Source organism: Physeter macrocephalus, chromosome 7 (genome assembly GCF_002837175.3).
Source record: "Physeter macrocephalus isolate SW-GA chromosome 7, ASM283717v5, whole genome shotgun sequence".
NCBI lineage: Eukaryota > Metazoa > Chordata > Mammalia > Artiodactyla > Physeteridae > Physeter > Physeter macrocephalus.
Window position 1 is genome coordinate 12079178 of NC_041220.1, and position 24871 is coordinate 12104048.

The window sequence follows — 24871 nt, forward strand, 5'->3', positions numbered from 1 at the left end:
AGCAGTCTTGAGGGAAAAAAACGGAGCTGGAGGAATCAGACTCCCTGACTTCAAACTATATTACAAAGCTACAGTAATCAAGACAATATGGTCCTGGCACAATAACAGAATTATAGATCAATGGAACAGGATAGAAAGCCCAGAGATAAACCCACGCACCTATGGTCAACTATTCTAGACAGAGGAGACAGGGATATACAATGGAGAAAATACAGTCTCTTCAATAAGTGTTGCTAGGAAAACTGGACAGCTACATGTAAAAAAATGAAATTAGAACACTCTCTAATACCATACACAAAAATAAACTCAAAATGGATTAGAGACCTGAATGTAAGACTGGACACTATAAAGCTCTCAGAGGAAAACATAGGAAGAACACTCTTTGACATAAATCACAGCAAGATCTTTGTTGATCCACCTCCTAGAGTAATGGAAATAAAAACAAAAATAAACAAATGGGACCTAATGAAACTTAAAAGCTTTTGCAAAGCAAAGGAGACTACACACAAGGCGAAATGACAACCCTCAGAATGGGAAAATATATGTGCAAATGAATCAATGGACAAAGGATTAATCTCCAAAATATATAAACAGCTCATGCAGCTCAATATTAAAAAAAACAGACAACCCAATTCAAAAATGGGCAGAAGACCTAAATAGACATTTCTCCAAAGAGGACATACAGTTGGCCAAGAAGCACATGAAAAGCTGCTAATTATTATTAGCAGCATCACTAATTACTAGAGAAATGCAAATCAAAACTACAGTGAGGTATCACCTCACACCAGTTAGGATGGGCATCATCAGAAATTCTACAAACAACAAATGCTGGAGAGGGTGTGGAGAAAAGGGAACCCTCTTGTGCCGCTGGTGGGAATGTAAATTGATACAGCCACTATGGACAACAGTATGGAGGTTCCTTAAAAAACTAAAAATAGAATTACCATTTGACCCTGCAATCCCACTCCTGGGCATATACCCAGAGAAAACTGTAATTCAAAAAGACACATACACCCTGGTGTTCATTGCACCACTATTTACAATAGCCAGGTCATGGAAGCAACCTAAATGCCCATCGACAGATGAATGGATAAAGAAGTTGTGGTACATATATACAATGGAATGTTACTCAGCCATTAAAGGGAACAAAATTGGGTCATTTGTAGAGACATGGATGAATCTAGAGACTGTCATACAGAGTGAAGTAAGTTAGAAAGAGAAAAACAAATATCACATATTAACGCATATATGTGGAACCTAGAAAAATGGTACAGATGAACCAGTTTGCAGGGCAGAAATTGAGACACAGATGTAGACAACAAATGTATGGACACCAAGGGGGAAAAGCAGCGGTGGGTAGGGGTGGTGGTGTTGTGATGAATTGGGAGATTGGGATTGACATGTTTACACGGATGTGTATAAAAAAAATATTAGTTTCATGATTTTAATTAAATATTTTGTATTGGAATGAAGGGGAATGCCTACTTGTTCTCAAAGCATTGATATGAGCCAGTCTTCTGACATTCATTTTCCTTATAGTCTTCAAAGAGGCTGTGATATTCACGAAAGAATATGATCAAGACCTTGGTATTCTTACAAAAGTTAGTTTGTCCAACTTTGAAGCATTTGGGAAAGAGAACAGTTGCAAAAAGATTAAAAACAGCAAGGAGAGTTGAGTGTTCAAATATGTTTATGCTTTCATGTACATTATTTGTCGGATTCACATGGGCACATACTTCAAAATTTATTCAATTCACAGCAGGATTAACTTCTAGAGTTGCTGTGGATATACAGCTGAGTGCTGTGACCTCAGATCTTATATACTATTGCTTTTAATCACCTTGGTGTGTTTATACTTTCTCTTTAAAAATAACAGCAGACTGGGCTTCCTTGGCGGCACAGTGGTTGCGCGTCCGCCTGCCGAAGCAGGGGACACGGGTTCGTGCCCCGGTCCGGGAGGATCCCACGTGCCGCGGAGCGGCTGGGCCCGTGAGCCGTGGCCGCTGAGCCTGCGCGTCCGGAGCCTGTGCTCCGCAACGGGAGAGGCCACAACAGTGAGAGGCCCGCATACCGCAAAAAAAAAAAAAAAAAAAAAAAAAAAATAGCAGACTGAGTAAGAGTGAAGTATATGAAAACTGCGATAGAAAGTCGAGGAGGAAAAGAGGTCAGTCATTATCCAACAGCCTAACATGCTGTTCTCCCTCCCCATCACTCCCCCAGCATATACAGATACTCCTGCACGTGAGCTTGGGGAGAGAAAAATATAGTTCGCTACAGTACTTTCTACCTTGCTGGAATGAATTATACAAGTAATAACTACTATTTTATAGATTTTGTGCTAGATCTTATATGAATCCTCTCAACTATCCCATAAGGAGAGACCAGCTAGAATCTCACTGTGTAGATGAAGCAACCAAGCCTTAAAGTGATTAGTTGACAGAGACAAGACTCGACTCTGTGTGAATCCAAATTTGTGCTCAAATTATTATGCTGTGGAAGAGGGCCCCTCGTTACAAACCAGTTTTCAAAAGTGCTGTCTTTCATGGTCCTACTTCATGGTTCATGGTTTGAGTCGTCTTATGTCCTACAGACATTGTCCTAAAGACTCTCAGGAGTGATAGGACCTTTTCACATTTTGCTTAAACATTAAAGGCAGTTACCTGGGAAGTTAAAAAAATCCCCATGCCAGGTCACACCCCATACCGATTAAATTACAATTGTTGGAGGTGGTATCCAGGCATATCCAGATATTTTTGGTAATTTTCCAGTTAATTCCAAAATATAGTCATGCTTGAGAGCCAGTCTTCTAGGTACCTTGCTCCCTAACATCAGTGCTTGTACACCAACATAGTTATCCAGTCTCGACCCAAACATCCCCGGTAATAGCTTTTGACTGTCAAAACAGTTCTTAGGTTAAGTCAAGATCTGTCACTCTTCCTTCCATCCCTTGGTGTTAGTCCTGCTTCATTGGGATAATGCAATTTTTATACCTGTTTTACATGTGGCAATATATCGGAAGTCAGTTTTATAGTCCCCCGAATTTTCTCTTCTCCAGGATAACCCATTTATTTCTTTTAACTGCTCCTCTTATGACATGGTTTCAAATCTTCTTATTATCCTAGGAACTTTCTTTTGAATAGACTAGTTGGCAGTATGATACTTTGGAGAGAACTTGGATCTGAGTCATAATGCCTTTAGTTTACATTCCATATCTGCCACTTACTCGTCTTGTGAACTTGGAAAAGTTATTGAATTTTCTCAGCTTCCCTTCTGACACAAATAATGCTACTTCATGCAACTTTTATGAGCATAAATGAGATATGCGGAGTAGGAGTGAGACTCTTAGAAGCTCTGAGCACTGAAAATTTAGTGATCTATCATGGTCCATTTCATCCCCCACCTGTATAATTCAAATGAAAACAACACTGAACCAAACAATAAGAAGAAAGGAATCCAGTTAATTTCTGGTTCCCCCCCCTTCATTGATAACTGTTGTTTTTAAATCATTAAACACATGTGCCCATTTCTTTGTACCTTTATTTTGCTGGTGCTTGAAGATTATGTTTAACCTCCTCCTGAGTAATGTAGTACTAAACTACCCATATGCAGCTCTGCTTGGTAGATTTGAGAATAGGGCAGACATGTATGTCTTTAGGCAAGTCTTTTAACCTCTTCCACAAACTCGTTTCCTGAACTGTAAAATAAAGGTAACATATGCCTTGAAGGATTATTGTAAAGATTGTGAAGCTCTCAGGGGGTTAAAATAAGTGATGTATAAAAAGTGCTTATAAGTGATCAAAAACAGTCGATACTGTATAGTAGCTAAGAACTTCAGCCCTGCAGCTATTTTGAGTTTAAATCTTAACTTAGAGTTTGCTGGCTCTGAAACCTTGGGCAAATTATGTGATGTCTGTGTCTCAGTTTCCTTCTTGGAAAACGGGGATAAAAATATATCCACCTAGTAAGGTTTTGGTAAGTTTTAAATAATTGATACTCAACATGTTTAGCACAAAATAAGGTCTCAATACATGCTTAGTATTGTCATTATTATTAAAATAACAATAATTTGTATTAGACATGAAAATATCTGGCACTTGGTAGACATTCAAAGTGTGGTGACATGATTTATTTTCAAGTGAGGGGCCCATAATTGAACTCATTACTAAAATTTAGAAAGGGCCTGTGCATTGTAACTATTCAGTGAATATATATTGAATGAATGAGTGAGTGAATAAATGAATGAATGTTATCTCACCACAGGTATAGAAAGGGATTATAACTTTTATAGCTTTTCTCATTGTAAGTATAGATTCATAGTTCTAGTCAATATAACCTAAAATACATGTGTATTTCATTCTCTCCAAATAACCTAAATTCCAATTAATTTTTAAATTTTTAAAAATTAGAAAGCTATTTATTTTATTTATTAAATACATCTATTTTTATTATTTTTATTCATATCTTTTTTTTTCATTTCTAGTCACACGGTGTGCTTACTATGCCTGAATAGGACAGTACTATAGGAGAAAACTTTCAAAAACATTTCTAACCTAACTCAACATTGTGTAACAGTATGATTGTTAAATTTCAGTCCCTGTGATTCAAGCTGGAGGCTCTTATTACACGAAAAAAAAATACTGACACGCTTAATTTCTCAGTTTAGCTCAGCTTAGCACAACCCAAATCCCTGTACCTTCAAAATCACTTGCTCTAGTAATTACTGACCCTTAGGCCTTCTCCACGTCACTTATGCTCTCTGGGCCTTTGTATCATCATCTGTTAAATGGGGATGATATTACCTAGCTCATGAGGATGGTCTAAGAAACAAATGAAGTGTCATATCTGAAAATACCTGAGATATGCAATATTCTTACATATATGACAACTACATGTATATGTGTGTTCAGAGAGAGAGACAGGCTTGCTGCTTGCTCAAGGATATCCTAGACGAAAGGTAATCAAAGTAGCTATGCCTAAAGTTCAGCGGTTTGCCTCAATAATTTGAGCACTCTGACATTGACAATTTCAGATGTTTATTTTGCTCAACATATGACTTGTATGAGAATAAAGTGCTTGCATTTTCTACTTGCAACAGGCCAGAGGAGGTTAATTTTAATTATGATATTCTGCACTTACATTTTTATAGCCTACTGCCAAATTTTAAAATTCAAGTTTATTCATTTTGCTCCATCCTCCTACAGTAAAATCTAAAAGTATTGATTTTCCTAAATAGATATCACTTGAAAGTTATATTACAATGTGACTGCAAAATATTTCAGAGGACGCTGAGTTCTGTAAAGTAACTGACCCACATTTTCATAGCTATTATCCTCGTGCACATCTCTGACAGAGTCCCTTAGCTATCTAACTTTGCGTCTACTACTTTTCTAGTTTATGAACCAAGATGTCGTTTGATATATGTCAAAATAGTGCTAAATGTTAGGCATTAGAAGATTCGTAAACTAATATCTGTAAAAAGAAAGGAGAAAACCCAGGGTACTTTGGTTTGAAAAGCAAAGTTTGATTAAAAAAAATGGTAATGAGCTTTAAAATTGTAAAACCTTTTCAAAATTATATATAAATGCTAGAAAAATTCTCCTGGTTCCATATTAGGAGTTTCTAGAGATGAAAGCTACTTTTTTCTTAAACCTTAATATGTGTAAAATATAGACATGATATATTTTTAAAAAAAATCTGTGCTGTTCGTCAAAATAAAAGAACTGGATCCAATTCAATCCATTTCACCAGAATATTGCTTATTTCCAATATAGACTATATTTTTACTTTTTAAAATGTGGACAAATGAGGGAAACAGGGAAATAATTATACTACCATGTACCAAAACCATAAATATGCTCCCTGCTTATTTTAACAAACCACCAGGATGAAAAACTAATGAAGGGTGAGCAAGAGAGTATCTGGTAATTTTCCACATTTATATGGCATTTATAGAAGGTCTTCCTCAGGAGAGCACAAATTATTTTTTTATTAACAAAGAGCTGTTAGGAAAAAGTGCTGCTTTTCTTATTTTTTGAGAATTTAAATGTTTCCCACAGTTTTATCATTTTAATACATAGTAGAAAAAAAAGAGTAGCTTGTGCAATAAATAAATTTTAGTTAACACATGTAGGTCATTTATAATGTTTCTAGTTTCTAGTATTTTAAAGGTGTAAGGAATTTTCTCAGTAATAAATGGCTTTGTCTTATTGTTTGTCTAAAATCATTCTAAAATAACTTATTCTTTAATAAACAGAGTTTTCTGAAAAGAATTATCTAACTGTTCTCTCACACTTAAAGTTTCCTTTATTCTCTGTTTTAAAAAGCACAATCCTCGATATTTTCCCTATGAAAAACTCTCACACTGCAATTATGAGAACTATAGTTTTAAAGCAAAAGAGACTTTGAAAATTTCATATCGCCATTGTTAGACTTAACTAGTTTGATCCCTGTTCATATCAGTGGCTATTGAGTGTAAAATCTCACGAATAGGAGGGTGAATCCTCGATTCATAAAGCATTTTACTGATGTATTACAAAGAGAATATAATGTTTGAATGGATATATGTATTGTAATAGTCTTTTTGTACATTCATTTTTCTTTCTGCTGCTTGGCTAAAATGACTTAAAACAAAATTAGCTTTAATAGCGTGTAAACTGATATTTCTGGATTTTGATCTTACTAAATCCTGTTGCTTGAAAAAAAAAATGCACAACCTAAAAACTGAGAATTGTGTTTTGTTCGGGGACCCATAAGAAAGAAATATGAATGTAATTTAATGACATTTCCTTAGAGATCGCAGTAGAATTTTTGGTAGCTACTGACTTCAACTTTTCACCCATGAGTGAAATGATAGATTAATTTGATTTACCAGATGCTAAAATCAGATACTGGTCTTTAAAATTACTCTTTTGGAATTGTGATTAATTTAGAATTAATTTAGAATTAATTTAAAAATAAATTATCTATTGAATATATTATTGAATATAGAAACAGACTGAAAATTAAACTATTGAATAAACTATGATTTAGTATATAATCATTAACTTTTGTATATCTAAATGTACAAAAACCTCATTAACTTACTAACACAAGGATCTAAGTTACTGTGAATTAGGAGAATTTTCCAGTTAATTGAAGATTATCATGTTAAGTATCAGAAAATTGTTTTGATAGCATGCGCTCCTGTCACACTTTCTGCCTATCTTAGAAAATGGTTTGTTTTTTTTTAATTTTTATTTTTTTTGTGGTACGCGGGCCTCTCACTGTTGTGGCCTCTCCGGTTGCGGAGCACAGGCTCCAGACGCGCAGGCTCAGCGGCCGTGGCTCACGGGCCCAGCCGCTCCGCGGCATGTGGGATCCTCCCCGACCGGGGCACGAACCCGTGTCCTGCATCGGCAGGCGGACTCTCAACCACTGCGCCACCAGGGAAGCCCAGAAAATGGTTATTGAGCATAATTCAACATTCATGTGATCATTGCAGATCATTGGAGAACACCACTTAACCTACTCACTGAATTAATTCAAATGTCACATCTTCTGGAAAGCTGTGATGCTGATGTGTGTCTCTCCTATCGGCCAGCTCACTTCTTTTCCGTGAATTGTTTGCCCCTAAACCTGTTTATTTTAGTTGCAATTGTTATTTTAAATATCATTGTTATTAGGTAAACTAGTTAAAAATTAGGCAAACAGATAAAACAGGCAAGTGAAAAGGATGAGCAAACCAAGTTGAGTGTTTTAGAAAGTCTTGAAAATACAAAAAATTTAGGAGAAACGAAGTAAATTCTTAGAAAAAATCAATACTCAGATTGCTTTGCAAGAAACTTTAAGCTCTAAGGCCACTTTAAATTAACTTCATCTGGAATTTGAGGAAGATGCATTCCTGTGTGACTGTGCACGAAAGAGGAAGGAGAGTGACTTGAAGAACGCCCTCACTCGAAGGCCTCAGTCCTGTATTAGAACATGGATGAATGAATGGATTTCCATGTGTTTTAAGTTAAAATGTTTAACATATGGAAATACATTTTTTGTGATTCTTGGTTTATAGACTTTTCTCCGGTAGCTGATCAACTAGTCCTGATTTTGCACATCAGAGGGCATTGATTTAATGTATTTTATTATATGTTGTAGCATAAGAAAGGCTATATTCTTTGGCGATGAAATAGTGCTATGATACAATAGCTTCCTTACTATTTATGGACCATTTTCCTTTCAGGTTCCCATTTCTCTCATGCTTCTGAATATTTTGCACACTTGATTATAGGTAGTTGGAGTGTTGTTACTGTACCTTCGGTATACACACTTACTCAGGTATAGTTCACATTTAGCCAGTCGAGACATAAGCTTTACAGAATTATCTCCTTCCTCCCTGCATCCCACGGTCTACATATTTTTCAACTTTATGTTTTATTTAACAACCAGTCTGAATGTTAGTCGGGAAAATGATAAGCAGATATAAAGGAGTAGGTGAACGTAAGCTTGTAGCAAACCTGAGAGTTAAGCAAAGGTTTTGTTGTTGTTGTTCTTGTTGTCTTGGGGTTTCTTGTTTGTTTTTTTAAAATTCTGCCATCATTGGAGAAGTACTAGAAGTTTTTGATGAGTACTTGTATATGTCAGGTACATGTTTTAGAATGATTAAATTATTCTCTTAGATGATTAATCTCTTAAATGAATCTGTTTTTCATTACTTTTTTGGATCCTCTTTTCTCTATCTTTTTTCTGTAAAAAGCATAGGGTGTATCATAATTGGTACCTATGTGTCAAGCGAGAAAATAATAAGTTTAAAGAGAATGTTTATCTCTACAAACAAATTTTTTTTTTTTTTTTTTGCCGTACGCGGGCCTCTCACTGTTGCGGCGCCTCCCGTTGCGGAGCACAGGCTCCGGACGCGCAGGCTCAGCGGCTACGGCTCACGGGCCCAGCCGCTCCGCGGCACGTGGGATCTTCCCGGACCGGGGCGCGAACCCGCGTCCCCCGCATCGGCAGGCGGACTCTCAGCCACTGCGCCACCAGGGAAGCCCCAAACAAATTTTTAATAGGCTGTCCTTAGTATTAACTTATTTTCCCTACTTCTGTAGTGTGAAAGAGTACTGACATTGAAAAGATTTTAATTTCTATTGATAATAAATGAACACACTGCCAGAAAGAGGATCTAAAATAATTAGAGGAACACGTGTCAAGTCTTTCAGGCCCTCATATTAGCACACAGTGCATATGCTGCGTCTCATTTTTGCAAATGTCAACCATTTTAATATGACTTTTGGGAAATGGTTCACTCTTTCAAAGGTGTATAATAAAAGAAAAGGGCTTAGGGCAATATTTAAGCAATGAAAGAAGCACAGCACATTTATGACTAGCTGGGAGGAACTGATTGCCTTTGGCTGTGCCTTGGGAAATCCCCAGGAAATACAGTAAGTTGTGATTACTATTATAAGTTAAAATGACACAAAGCATAGAGAGGAATTTGTGTTTTCCTTATGGGTGACTGCATTTCATATTCTCAGTGTGCCATTAGGGTTCATACCCACCCCTGTGTTTCTTACTGTAGTACTAGCAGGAGATGTATTATTGAAAATTGCAGAAGAGTAACTTTCTAGAGAATCAATTTAAGAAAAGAAAAGAGAATTTAAAGCTAAGCTCATGTAAGAAAGCATATATTATCACATACCTCAATTAAGTGTCTCTCATAAAACTAGTAGTATTTTAAATTAATGATATCAAAATTTGTACTGCCAATATTTGTTAAAGTACGTATGTTAAATTTATTATAACGTGTATAACTACGATAAATAGTGTTAGAGGTAGGAAAAAAAGAAAGGCGTACATTTAATTTTCTCTGTGCATTTTCACTGTGGTTACTTCCTTAATAAAAATAGAAATGTTTAGATCTACTAGCATTGTTTGGAGGCCATAAGAATTGTTCATCATTATGTTACAGGTTTTCATTTCTGAGTTTCTACCAAGCTGTTGAGAACATAAAGTATCTCACAAATCCCTGTTATTTTTTTTCTTTTATTTATTTAAAAAATGATTCCTTTTCCCCTTTATGGTAGTTAAGGGGTCTAACACCAAATCCTACTTACTTCATTGTCTCAGCTTTATTGCACTACCTTCGAATTTAAAACATGGCAAAAGAATTATTCTTGAAATAGTTCTAAAATGCTAACAGTGGGTATTCAGTCTGATGATCACTATTTTTGGTCATGTGAAGAAAACAAACTGGGTACAAAAAGTGCAGTCTTTTTAAAGGCACTTTTGCCTTGTAAGTTCTGTATACTGCCTTGTTTGATCAATGAACAAGTAACTTTATCACTGTATGTCATCCAAGGTGGGAGATCAAGGACATGCCTTGGGTTGGTCTATGATACAAGAAGGATTTTAAAAGAGATAATATTTTAATATGTTCAACTCAGGTGTTTTAATGAAGGGTTAAAATAAATACCTAAATAAGAACAAAACTAGTAAAGTCATTTTTTGCATAAGTTAGGTACCTAAAATACACACACCTGAATAGTTTTCGATTTTGAGGAATTGTCAAGCATTTTACAATCTACATATTTCCTGAACTATTAACCCATCTCTGTTAATTAGTCATTAAAGATAGTTCTGAGTGTTTATAAACTTGAAACATTACTCTTATAAGTTAAAATAGAAATTCCACCAAAAAGCATGAAGGAATATAAAAATATTTCTGTGTTTATCAGAAATATTTGTTTTCATTTAAAATCGCATTATTCCACAACATTTTAAATGGTTATATTAACTAAATCCTACTGTTTTCACATGTATGTACTGTGATGGGACCAAGGTCAAATTTTCCTTTTGTTCATAATCATTCTAGACGTTGAGCATTCTTCTGTATATGCAAGTCTTAAACAAATCTAACTATTTTCTCGAACAACTAATTGTCTCTTAAACTATTCCATTATCAAGATAACTTTAACTTTATGAAGACCTAAGATAAAGCAATTAAGATTCTAATTTTCTAAAAATGTCATGCCCCCTTGGATTCTAATTATGTAATTTTAAATAATTTTATAGCTCTTTAATCTTTTATCTGCAATTTTGAGATCCAAAAAAAAAAAACAAGCAAGCAAAATCCCCTGAAAACCTAAAGTCTTTCTATGATTTATTTGATAATCAAATCTGGCCTGATCTAAATTGACAAGAGGCTGTCTATAATTTTCTAACTCATAGTGGGGTTATATTTTTGCTGTAGAAATATTAATGTCGTTGATTACTCCAGCCTTAGACTTAGCTAGGGGTATTATTTTGCATATTCTGAATAATTCTGAATTCTGAAAAACACTGGGCCCAAGGCTTTTGGATAAAGCGTTATTTAAGAATTTTCTTACATTCAAATTTCCATTCCATGTCTAGCACTGTTTAGCTCTTTGGTGTGAGCACCTGGGGCTAGTGAGTAAATTCTGAATTTTTATTGAATTATAGTTGCGATATCATTTTAACATTTTTCTCAGGTAAAAATGGTGTTAACTCTCACCCCAATCAGATTGTATGTTCCTCTTTCTGATATCTGTGTTCTGGACTACGCCTAAAATCTGTATTTACTAAATACTTCCAGAGGAATAAGAAGGTATTAAGGAAATTCATCACTTTTTGTGTGCGTGTGCTTTTTAAGGCATTTATTGCCTTTCCTTTATGGATTTCTGGTTTTTAATTTTTTCCCTGTTCCAAATCTTGTGCTTATTTCAAGTCTTATTATAACTAAGGTGGTTTATAATGAAAATCAGCATATCCACATAATTCACAGAACAGCCTCTAAGTGTGTGGTTCTGTCCTCATACCCACTTGATCACAGAGGCTTAGCAAGGGCTCAGTAAGCTCCTGGTTTGTGAGAGCCAAAGGGCTCAGTTCTGGGCCCGTCACTGTCACATCCTGGTTTTGTAATGATTGAAATTCATTACTTCTCCCTCTCTCTCGTTTGTGGGAATGGGAAAGATATTATTATCATATAGGTATAATATCATGCGCTTCAGATAATTTTGTCATTTATGATATAATAGTACATATGAAATAAGTATAGGGAGTGCTATAAAGCACTGTAAAAATTAATGATATCCATGAACTATACTGTCTGTGTGAAAAAAAAGTCCAGGGGTGAAGTAGTTCTCTGCTGGATTTTCTAAGCTCCTGAAATTAAATTTAACACTGGTTTGCTCTTTAACACTGGCCTTAGATGAATAAACTCAATATTTTGATTTGGATGTATTATTACATTTAATTATTTTTAAGTATTGCTTCAATTCATAGTTTCTAATTATAGATGGAATTGTTAATCAATTTTTTAGAAATAAAAGAGGTTAGAATGAAAACGATGTGGGTAAACTAGGTAATGTAGGCTTAGTCATTATGTCTCCCTAAATATTTTTTTTTAACTGGTCCTGAATTGTTTATTCTAAGCAGTTTTCCTAAGCACAGTCACTTTTTGACAGTGCTTAGTTTTCCTCTGGTAATATCTGATCATTTGTTACCCCAACTCAAGCATTACTTGAAAAATAAAAAATTAAAATCTGTAACGTTTTCTCTCCTTTGCTTTTAACAGATACACATATATTCATTTCCAAAGCCTGGTCCAATAAATAAAGACTTTGGAAATGTACTACATTGGATTTGGCATTTCATTAAAGATAATAAATGTATCCATATTTGGTCTTTATGATGACATATGATAGCATTTTTAATTGGAAAGATTCTGTTGAGGTACAGCCACTTTGGAAGGCAGTTTGGCTGTTTCTTACAAAGTAAAACATACTTTTACTATACAATCCAGCCTCCTTGGTATTTACCCAAATGAGGGGAAAACTTATGTCACATAAAAACCTGCACACAGATGTTTGTAGTACTTTTATTTATAATTTCCAAAATTTAGAAGCAACCAAGATGCTCTTCAGTAGGTGAATTGTGGTACATCCAGACAATGGAGTATTATTCAGCGCTAAAGAGAAATGAGCTATCAAGCCATGAAAAGACATGGGGGAAACTTAAATGCGCGTTACAAAGTACAAGAAACCAATTTGAAAAGGCTACACACTGTATGATTCCAACTATATGACATTCTGGAAAAAGCAAAACTGTGAGACAGTAAAAATATCAGTGGTTGCCAAGGGGTAGCAGGGAGGGAAGGATGAATAAGCAGAGCATAGAGGATTTCTAGGAAAATTAAACTACTCTGTATGATACTATAATGGTAGATGCCCATCATTATAAATTTGTCAAAATCCGTTGAATGCACAACACCAAGAGTGGACCCTAAGGTACACTATGGACTCTGGGTGACTGCGATCTGTCAGTGCAGGTTCATCAGTTATAGCAAATGTACCATTGTGATGGACGTGGATGATGGAAGAGGGTATGCGTGTCTGGGGGCGGGGGTTATAGGGGAACTCTGTAACTTCTATTCTGTTTTGCTGTGAACCTGAAACTGCTCTAAAAAATAAAGTCTATTTTTTAAAATGGTTCCATTGAGCATAAACATGTAACTAAATTAAATGACTCCAAGAAGTGTAATGAAAAATACAAATATACAAGTCACCTGTACAAAGTGCAATGAAAAGAAACTTGATGTAGAAATAGGCAAATTGAGGGGTGAATTGTGATCTGGGGAGACAACCAGAGAATGTATGTATAACACATAATATCACGATTTTCATTGGAATTAAAGGAGAATCGTACAATAAGTTACTTGGAGCCAGTCAGATAAAAACTTAAAGCCACGGACTTCTTCTCCCTCAGAATTCAATTGAGTTACTCTACATTTAACCTAATCGTGACCCTCCCCATCAATTATCACAACAACTAGAAGTTTCAGAAATTAAGAGACTAGCTTCTCTACTCAGAGTATTATTAATATAGTACCTTCCCATATTCTACATTTTGTTTGCATGGTCTGTTCTTGAGTTACTATAAAGAGTAAATTTGAATATCCATTTTCTCTAATTATACAGCTAATAAAGATGCATCCTAACATACTGTAAGCCCTGGACATATTTTTCTAGTACACAGGAAAATGAATGTGATTTTTAGTTTCTAATCTGAGATTCAATAATCCAGCTTTATAGGCAAAAAAAATGAGGGTTTTTTTGTCACTTGGACTTGAGGCAGCTCATTAAAAATTCCAAAAGGTATAGAACGAAAACACAAAACATTTCTCACGAGTGATGAATTTTTGCTACAAGCAATGATGGTTTTTTAAATCAACCTTTCATAGTGATTAATGATCTTGTGCTCTCGAGTCAAACCTATGTGTATATATCCTAGTTTGGGATCTGTGAGATTTAGGCAGATCTTAACTAGGATATATACCCATATCCAGATCTTTCTTGGATTCCTTTCCTTTTGAATAACACAGATATAACATTATTTCATCTCAAAATGCAAAACTGGAACAGTAGTTAGAAGATTCTGACTTGCATTGTTCAATACTTGGGAGCAAATGGCTGTTGGGATTGGTGCTGACAGTTTATACTTGAGCCTCTATAGCAGGTTTCTGGAGTACGGTGCTTTCTTCTAAGTGGAGGTTGCAATCCTTTGATCAAATTAACTCACATATCTCCATCCAGGCCAAAATTTATTTAAACCTACCCCAGGCCAATCCCAGTAGACCGTAGGAAAAGATCACGCTTCTTCTTAGGTAGATCCAGAGATGCAAACATATTCTTAGAGAAAATTTAAGCAGGGGATTTGCCTGTCTTATTTATCATCCCACAATGCAAGCATACAGACACTTGACAAGATAGCTCCCTCTTTGGTATACCTTCATAGGAACCAAGTCTGTAATACTAGCGTTTGCTATTTTCTTTAGAAGAAAAACTCATTAAATGTCAGCAACAGGGATTATTTTGTAAATCCTCCATTTAAATTACTCAACCAGCTTTAGTTTTTAAATTTTTATTTTATAGTGGCGCATAGTTGATTTACGATGTTGTGTTAGTTTCAGGTGTACAGCAAAGTGATTCCGTCACACATATACAGGTACCTATTCTTTTTCAAATTCTTTTCCCATTTAGGTTATTACAGAATATTGAGCAGCGTTCTCTGTGCTCTACAGTAACTCCTAGTTGGTTATCCATTTTAAATACAGCAGTGTGAGCTTTAAAAACTTATGTAGCTCCTTAACTGCTTCTAAACTAAGTCTATAGTTAATTCTGATGAGAGTTTTGTCATCAGAAAAAATGGAAATAAAGGTAAAAAATTTTAACTACCTCAGGGTCTGTTACGGAACTAACTGAGATAATGCTTTTCATAGGCTAAACACAGGAGCTTCAGAATAAATGTTCAATGAATATTAGTTAATCTTTTTCAAATATTCTTGTCTTTTTTATATTTATAATGAACTCTTGATTTCCACAGAGATCTATATATACCTAATATTCTAAAACTTCTCTTTGAGTATATTATAATTTAATTTTGTGACAGAGATCAGTGCCAGGAATGAAAATATGCAACTTGAATTACAAAACGTCTTTGTACAGAGTTTTATCAACTGGAGGGATATAGCAAAGTTGTTCTGACTTTGCTGTATATCGTGCAGAATTAATATTTTTATTTAATAACTTTTTCTTTCCATTTGATTATGCTGTTTTTCAGTGATTAACTTTTATTGATGCACAGATTAGGGCCATTTTATTGAGGTCATTTTTCTATATAGTGTCTGAGGTAGAAAAGGAACAGAGCAAATACTAGTACACTGCTTAGTTTAAGACTTTGAGAAAATGTTTGCATCGGCTAAGGAATTGGTGCAAGGGAACCTACTTTTTAAGGAGGCCACTTCATAAATATCATGTGTGTTCTACTTTTCACAAAACTCCCTTCCTGTCAAATTTAGATGTTCCCATCTTTGACTGTAATTTTTATTTTACTTTTTTATTTTAGTGTATTACCAATTTTTTTTAAATTTCCTACAAATATTATTTTAATATATATGTCTACCAAATGGAATAACTCAAAAGCCTTATTTAATAAAAGCCTCTTAAACCATCTTTATTTTGTGTTTCTTTTCATTGTCTTTACTCACTTCTACAACATTTTCTACTGTTACTAATGATCAGTTGCTCCAAAAAAAAAAAAAAAAAAAAAATGTGTTTTATTTACAGGGCACAGCTTATGGAAGTGCTCCTGTACCTTCTCGCAGGCAATTATGTGAGTCTCTTATATTCAGCTCTGTGTTGTAAACATGGCGATGTGTTTCTGTGCTGTAGCATGGCATGCTGATTGAGATCAAATGCCCTAATGCAATCCCCAGTGTTGTATATTACCTACAATGTTTGTAGTAGGTGGTTCCCTTTGCCTCTTCCTTACCTGTTTGTCATTATCCAGCCCATTTAAGAAAACTGCACTGCGATGTGGCCAGGTGTGTTGAGGCTTCAAGAATGGCTCAAAGTCTGGGGCAAGGATAGAAGTGGCTCTTAAGTTTATTTTCACTTAGCAACAATAATAGCACTTTCTTTGTTAACCAAATCAGTACGCTTTCTTAAATCCTAACTTCTTTTACAGACTTGTTCATAGAGCCCTTGTATCATACACAGCTGTGTGTTAGTCACAGCTAATGAGACCTCTTTCCTTGAAAAGGAAAAATCCATTAAAAGAAATCCTACTTCTAGTGAATTTAAAGCAAACTTGACTTTCCAAGCACTTCAGTGTATTTCTAAGTCATCATATTTAGAAAATTTGAAAATAATCTATAAATTTTTAGATAGAAATCCTGGATTTTACAACATTGCTTAGCTGTATTCTAAGTATACGCACCTCGCAGAGAGTCAGATATTTGCTCTTCAGCTCAGGAGATTTCTGTGACAGCTTGTCTGCTTTAACATGAACTTTTTGTCAATGAGAGATGTATATGTAAATTTAATATGTAGAATCTCCAGAGTGCCATCAGACTTTGAAAAAGAGCTATTTTCATTGCCATTTCCATCCATGACTTTTCTCGTCTCCCACACCAGCATCCATCAGAAAATCATGGTTGTTTACCTCCATTATAGACTGCTACAGCAATACCACGTGATTCTAATTGTTGTGCCTAGCAATAAATGCCAAGTAGATTCATCTTAATATGGTTTTAAAGGTGATTCAAAGGTGCAGTCCTGTTTGCATAATGCTTTTCTTCACTATTGGCAAAAGAAATATATGATTCGATGACGTTCACTGAGAAGGATCTGTGAATCAATTACAAAAAACAAACAAAAAACCTACAGCACCTTATACCATTATAAAGATGCTTAAGGAACAAACAGAAATATGCACTGTAGTACCTTCTTTTTCATGAAAGAGTGTTACACGTTTGGATTCTTATGCATAAAGTTGTAGTGGAAAGAACTGCTAATGTGAATAGAAGATGGGATTTAGATATATTAAATATTCCTCTAAAGTTAAATAATCATCAACAGGTCTAAAACTATCCCTTGCTGTTATTTCGTTTTATCTATTTCTCTATCATCTAACTTTCTAAAATATACTGAAGGTATGGTTTCTTTTATGTAGGTATTGGTGCAGTATTATCACCAAACCAAACTTGGGTCCTCTAGCCCACGAGAGCAGTAAAACCAATCTACTGACACCGGCTTGTGGTGAAGGAAAGTCTAACATTTATTGTAAGGCACTGTACAAGGAGTTCAGGTCAGCTAATGCTCAGAACACCCAAACTCCCTGATGGGTTTCAGGGAAGCATTTGTAAAGGCAAGGTGAGGGAAGGTAGTTACAGGGTATGTGATCAGCTCGTGTACAATTCTCTGGTTCGTTGATGGTGAGGTAACAGGGTGGTGTCACAGGGGTAAACCTTATCAATCCTCAGCCTCCAGTAGGTCTGGGGGTTAAGTGCTCATGGTCATCATGTAGTTAACGTCTTCCATTTGGTGGGGTTTTTAGCATCTATGAGACAAGTCAGGAGTGTGTACCAGGCACTGCCATCTGTGTCCCTCAGGGAGGAACTGAAGATTCTGTGACTGCCACATGGCTGATTTACTGTTTAAATTCTTACCAGTTCTCCTGGCCCAACTGCTATTTTCGTCACTACATGTTTACATCCTTTCGCTCATTAATTCTTGAGCCAGGCTTATGTGACTCTGAGGAGGCCTGGGAAACTATAGCTTTTCTACACGTAAGAGGCAAGCAGAGGACATGGGGGGTGGGGTCTACCCTCGGAAGGCCCAATAGGGTCCCTGCTGAGTTACAGTATTAACTGATAAAAATTGAAAACTATAGCCAGAGCACCAGTGAGATAAAATGTATTCTTTTTTTTTTAAATTTGCCTCTTTTTAAAGTAGAAAGTCATTATTGTGCATATAAGTTAGATTGCCTTAAAGACAAAGGAATAGCTATTGTTATGGAGATAGAGAAAATATTGTTACTAGAAACTTTGGGGAATGTGAATTCATTATACATGCCATGATATCATGAGTGGAAATATAAAGGTTATGGAAGTACGGTCTTCAATTTGGACTAAACATATTTCTCACTTTTACAAAATCAAAATGTATAATTTGAAAATAATACTGGATATTTGAGAGTTCAGATCATTGGTTCTAGTTAAATGAGAGTGACTCCTACAAAAAGCAAAGGGAAAAATAAAATGATGGATGGTTTCTCTAAGTTCTCTAAGTCTAAGGACCTAAAATTGAAATGTTTCCTGTGCCTCAATGGATAAGACCATAAAATGGGTATTACTCTCTTAAGCATGGGGACTTGGAAATAGTAAACTTATAAGACGTGAATTTGGAACGCTAACTATCACATTTCCTTTTGGTCAAGTACAAGTCTTCGGATCTCTGAATTACCTATTAGTAGAGACTCCTTAAGTATTTGTAATTGTGGTGATTATTAAAGATATTATGTCGAAAGCCTGAATGTTTTATTCTACACATGAACATCACAATGTTAATATTAAATGTCTTTATTCCTACCCTATTCCCTAAAATCAATACCTATATAGATATCTTACAGTTGATTCCTGATTCTAGTATTTTCTATTTTTGACTATGTCAGAAGTGGTAACTAATACTTTCTTGAAGTTACAATTAACCAAACTTTTATTCATTTTTTATTCAGTATTAAGGGCTTCCTTGTTTTATGGCTGTCACTTTATTTCAAAAACATATCCATTTTTAACAGTTCTCTTTTGTCATAACCCAAAACAGAATCTAGCAGCAAAGAGGGATTGCCTAGATGATGAGGTAATTGGAAAGGCTGTGATTCTACAATGAGAAGATTCACATCTCCATCTCAGGAAACATTATGTGGCTTTTAATTAACAGGCCCACTCAAATATGTCTTTATTTATTACTTAGTTGATCAGAATTAAATTGGAGAACTATTGTCTTGGTTAATACTTATCATTTTCAGAGAGATGCTTGCAGAATGATTAACAAACTTGGGGAAGAGGGAGTCTTGAAAAGTTTTATGAATGTTAATAGTACATTTTTTATTATTAAATGCTTAAAAGGATACATCATCTATTCAAGTGATATTGCCTTCTTAGTTTCCTACTGGTTTACATTTTAAAAGTTATAATCAACTTTAGTGAGTAAAGTGCTATCATATGCTGGTAAAGACTAACTCTAAATTTGTATGCATTGAGATGTATAATATTTGAATAAATTTTTGCAAAGATTTGATCCATAAAATGCTATCCCAACGATTCAAAATACAAGAATTGATTTTACAATGGTTATTGCTTTCCATTTTACAGTAGTAACCATTTTAAGAGCTCCAAATTACAGGACCATGTATTTCTAACAGATGTGTCTTGTTATCTTTTTCAAGAGACTATTCTAAAATTTAATAAACTGATTCCAAAATTTACTAAGCCGTAAATATAAAAACCGTGAACACAAAATTTCAAAATGCATGCAACAGTTCAAAAATGACTTGGCTAAAATAATTAAGTGCTTTATTTTTGTATTTCGCAACATGGATTCATTGTTTCCCAATTTATGAAAGAAAGGAACATCAAATATATACAAGTAGTCTATTCAATGGCAGTTACCTAATTTAGCTGACATTCTCCAGATAGTTGAATGTCAACCTAACTGAAATGGCTACACGTGATAATCATACTCCCTTCCTACTCAGAATCAGATAGAAGTTTCCTTTATAACACAAATAGAACTGAAACTATATATTTACAAGGGAGGTCATAAACATAAAAACATGCTTTTTATTGTTTGAAAAGTAGTTGAAGAATTACCCTAAAAATAAAGGGAAATTATTTTTGCTACATGTGATCAAAAGATTAAATACTTCCATAGGCTTTTGCACATTATACGTCAATCAGTCCTTGAAAATATAAAAGTATTCTATGAAATAGTTAACCATTTTTTATTCAATTTATCAAGAAAAGTTTTTACTATCAATTTTCCAAAGTATGTTTCTGTCTCATTTGTTTTAATTTACCTCCCCTAATTTTCAATCAAGTTTCTTTTTCCTTCTTTTTAGAGCTAAAGAGCATTTTTAAAAATTCCAAATTGATTTCATCAGCAAGTGATGAAAAACAACAAATTCAGTAAGAAAGGGGAGCAAAGTATTCGTTTACAATAATATAAATCTCAAAGTCAGAATGAATGGTCTTAAGATGCTGAGCTGGCTGTGTAAGAACAGATTTTTCAAACTACTGTTCTCACTGTGCCTTCTGATTTATTCCTTTCCTTCTTGGTTTATCAGTTTATTTGTTTTCATTTCCCTTTCTTTTGTCTCTCTCATCCCACACACTATCTTTCCATTATTTATCATCCTATTTTAGATGTAACTTCCATTTTACTTGTTTTCTTCTTTCTTTGCTGTGCTTGGAAGCAACAAAGGAAGTGGTTTCAATAGTAGTGAGAACTAGCAGAAATGTCCTATCACTGTCTTTGAAATACACCTTCGGAAGACACATCTAGTAGGGTTGCTACAAACCTTACATGAGTAAAGCAACGCTTATCTGGTTCTGCATTCTTAGGGAACAAAGGCAAATACACTGTGTTTATAAGTTCACAGTTCAATACACATATATATCGGGGATTGAGGAAGTTCCCTTCTTCGGAAAAGAGGTTTCAGTCAGAAAGAAAACAGAAAGGAAAAGTTTTAAATGGCATGATGAAATCATCAATATACCACTAATAGAAGACAAGCTAATACAATAGATTGCTAGAAAGGGGGAAAGGTGCAAAAGAAAAATGTAGTATATGTTATAATCCTATGATTTACAAGGAAAATGTTAAATATTGTCTTTCTTTTGAGTCCGAAGTAATGGTTTTACATTTAATTGAGGTTACAATTTTGAGCGGCTAAAAAGTAAAAAGCTATGCTTGGTTACAATAGAAAGAAAGAAAAAGGCATTTCCTTTGATGTATACATAATTGTGATTATCATTCTAGGCTATTAAATTTGTTTAGATAATGAATATATGTTAAAACTGTACATAGATGCTCTGGTTTCAGCTTGAGATGTAGAATGCTGGAAAGAGCATTGTTCCTACTCTTAAAATAATAACAGAAATCCTAGAGAGAATATAAATTCATGTTTCTTGAACCATCAGAGAGCTACAGTCACAGGGCAATCAGTTAACCTAAGATAGACGTAAAGACAAGTACTTGGCAAGGAGAGACCCTATGTAGCAGACACAGTCAGATAACACTAAGAATCATGTGAAATTCCGGTCAACTAATTGGTAAGGGGGAAATGTAGCCTATCAAGAGAAGATAAATATAATGAAAATTTACACCACTTATAGGATCTTCTCTACAGTCCTCACTAGATGCTCACATTACAATATTGGCAAGATTCCTGAGGAAGTGTCTCTTGAGCTAAAGGTCAAAAGACAGGATCTGCAGCTACTATAGGAAAGGCACAAAACCACCCAGATGCTTCTTCCCTATTGTCCATATAGAACAAAAGCCTAAAATTCAGGGGGGAAAGCAATACACAGGTGAAAACCCATTGCAGCTTAGAGAAGGGAACAGGAAAAGATCCTTTATTCCTGGATCAGGGCCAAGAATACATGATGGACCCAGAACAGCTGCGGGAGAAGACAAACACCAGGAAGGCCACATCTGTGAGGCCCTGGGACACGGTGCCTTCCTAAGATTTAGGCTCAATCAGAGGAGCAGAGATTGCCTCACTCTTTGTACCACAGACTGATAAGCAGTGAGTTATAAGTCATCAGAGAATATGGCTGGGAGTGTTACAAGAGTCCTCTGAAGCACCATGCAAAGGAGAGACTAAAGGTGAAGGTGGACCATACATTTAAGAAAGTCCCTGACAAATCGGTTCCTACCCTAAATACCAGATATCATTAGAGAAAATTGAAGGCTCTGGGTAACCACAACAACAGTGACAAACTCAGTTCAGTTCTGCCTAAGTTGACATAAATGTCCATCCTAAAGCCTTAGCAGAAGGAATGGCATGCCCATTTCCAGACATACAATTTATTTACCAATGTCTCTAATGTCCCACACGATATGTCTGGCTCTCACAAAAATTTGACGGCACAAGGAAAAGCAAGAAAAAACAACACACTGCCTAGGGATGAAAGAATCAACAGAATCAGATTCAGATATTATGCAGATGTTGGAAACATCAGAAAGGGGAATTAAAGTAACAATAATTAATATGTTAATACTCTAATGGAAAAGTTTGACAACATGCAAGAACAGGAGTACAACTTCAGCAGAGGGATAGAACTGTAAGGATGAATCAAATAGAAATGCTAGATATTAAAAGCTCAGTAACAGATGAAGAATGCCTGTGATGGTCTTACATGTATATTCAACATAGCCAAGGACAAAATCAATGAACTTGAAAGTAGGTGGATATAAATTACCCAAACTGAAACACAATAGGAAAGAAATGGGAAGGAGCAAAAAAAAAAAAAAAAAAAGGAATATTCAAGAGCTGTTGAACAACAAGAAGTGGTCTAACTTATGTGTAACTGAAATCTTGGTGAGAAAAAGAGCAGTACAAAAGAAAAATTTGAGAAATAAAGGCCACAGAGTTTCTAAAATTAATGGCACACACCAAATTACAGCTCCAATAAGCTTAAAGAGCACCAAACAGATAAAGAAGAATAAAAAATACACCCAGGAATATCATATTCAAACTACTGAAAAACAAAGTCTGAACGCAGCCAGAGGAAGAAAAAATATACATTACATACAGAGGAACAAAGATGAGAATACAGACTTCTCATCAAGAACCCTGTGAGCCAGGAGACAATAAAGTGACATCTTTAAAGTTCTGAAAGGGAAAAACCAACTGGCAACACAGAATTTATAGTTCAGTGAATATATCTTACAAAAATGAAAATAAAAACTTTTTCAGAAAAACAAATACTGAGAAAATTCATTGCCAGCATACCTCCACTATAAGGAATGTTAAAGGAGTAAAAGAATAGCACTGGAAATAGAATAAATGGAACTAAAAATAAACTTTCTTTGAAAAATCACATATAGATCTCTTCTGTATTCCTATGTGATTTATGAAATGTTATGATTTAATTTGTGAACCTTAAGTTAGATTAAATTATACTTACTACTAAGGTATTACAAAAATAATTATTATCTTAGTCTGTTCCAACTACTATAACAAAAATACCATAGATTTGGTGGCTTGAACAAACATTTATTTCTCACAGTTCTGGAGGCTGGGAAGTCCAAGATTAAGGAGCTAGCAAAGTTGGTGTCTGATGAGATCCCACTTCCGGGTTCACACTGGCTTCTCACTTCTCATGGGGCAGAAGGGGCGAGGGAACTCTCTGGTGTCTCTTTCATAAGGGCACTAATCCTATTCATGAGGACTCTGCCTCTCTAAGGCCTCACCTCCAAGTATCATCTCATTGAGGAAGAGTTTTCAACATATGAATTTTGAGGGAATACAAATATTCAGTCTATAGCAATCATAATTATAATATTTTGGTAGTTTATGCCTCCTACCTCTATAATAGTTATTTTGTAGGTATTTCTTTTTTTCTGTGTATGTATACATTTATATGTTAATACAGTTTTATAATGGGTATTTAAAGTCAATGATAAAGCAGAAACTGGGAATGCAATAAGATACAGAGGAGAGGCAGGAATCAGTATTACTAAAATCTGAATGATCCAGGGATTCATTTGCTATTGCATATTTCTATACCTCAGTGACTATAACATGTATTGTCACGTGGTCACAGTCCACTCTTATGAAAATTAGCATATTCTTGTTGTAATTAAAACATTAGAAATTATTCTAAAACACAGTGACAACATTTAAGGATTGGAAGGGACTTCCCTGGTGGTGCAGTGGTTAAGAATCCGCCTGTCAATGCAGGGGACACGGGTTCGATCCCTGGTCTGGGAAGATTCCCACATGCCGCGGAGCAACTAAGCCCGTGCGCTACAACTACTGAGCCTGAGCTTTAGACCCCACGAGCCACAACTACTGAAGCCCACGTGCCCTAGAGCCCACGTGCCGCAACTACTGAGCCCGCATCCTGCAACTACTGAAGCCCATGTGCCTAGAGCCCATGTTCCACAACAAGAGAAGCCACCGCAATGAGAAGCCAGTGCACTGCAACGAAGAGCAGCCCCCTCTCGCCACAACTTCATTGCGTGCAACAACAAAGACCCAATGTGGCCAAAAATGAATAAAAAAATTTTTTTAAAAAGGATTGGAAATTGAAGTTCAAAATTTAATAGGCAAGGAATATTTGGGGCTAATACTATAATGTAGAATAAAAGGAATATGAACTTGCTTTCATATTTTTGTTTTAAATAAAGAGTGAGCTAAGTAAATGAATTAAGTTACTACCTTTAAGAGTTAGGAATAATCAGAACACTCTTAGAACTTTGGAAGTTGTTTTGATCATTAACCAACATCTAATTATTAAAGGAGTAAGATTTTCTCT

At 35.2% G+C, this 24871-nt stretch overlaps 1 protein-coding gene across 12 annotated transcripts in view; it reads left to right on the forward strand.

Moving 5' to 3' along the window:
* The window catches only part of CCSER1 (coiled-coil serine rich protein 1), a 1341341-nt gene that overhangs the window by 1036981 nt on the left and 279489 nt on the right, over positions 1–24871 (forward strand). For 3 of the 12 annotated variants that reach the window (XM_055085807.1, XM_055085808.1, XM_055085809.1), the window contains exon 12: positions 16110–16155. The exons of 8 other annotated variants lie outside the window; for them this stretch is intronic. In XM_055085807.1, coding sequence (XP_054941782.1) covers positions 16110–16155 — 46 coding nt within the window. Of the gene's footprint in view, positions 1–16109; positions 16156–24871 lie in introns of those variants that run through there. One more of the 12 variants, XM_055085811.1, reaches the window with a different exon arrangement.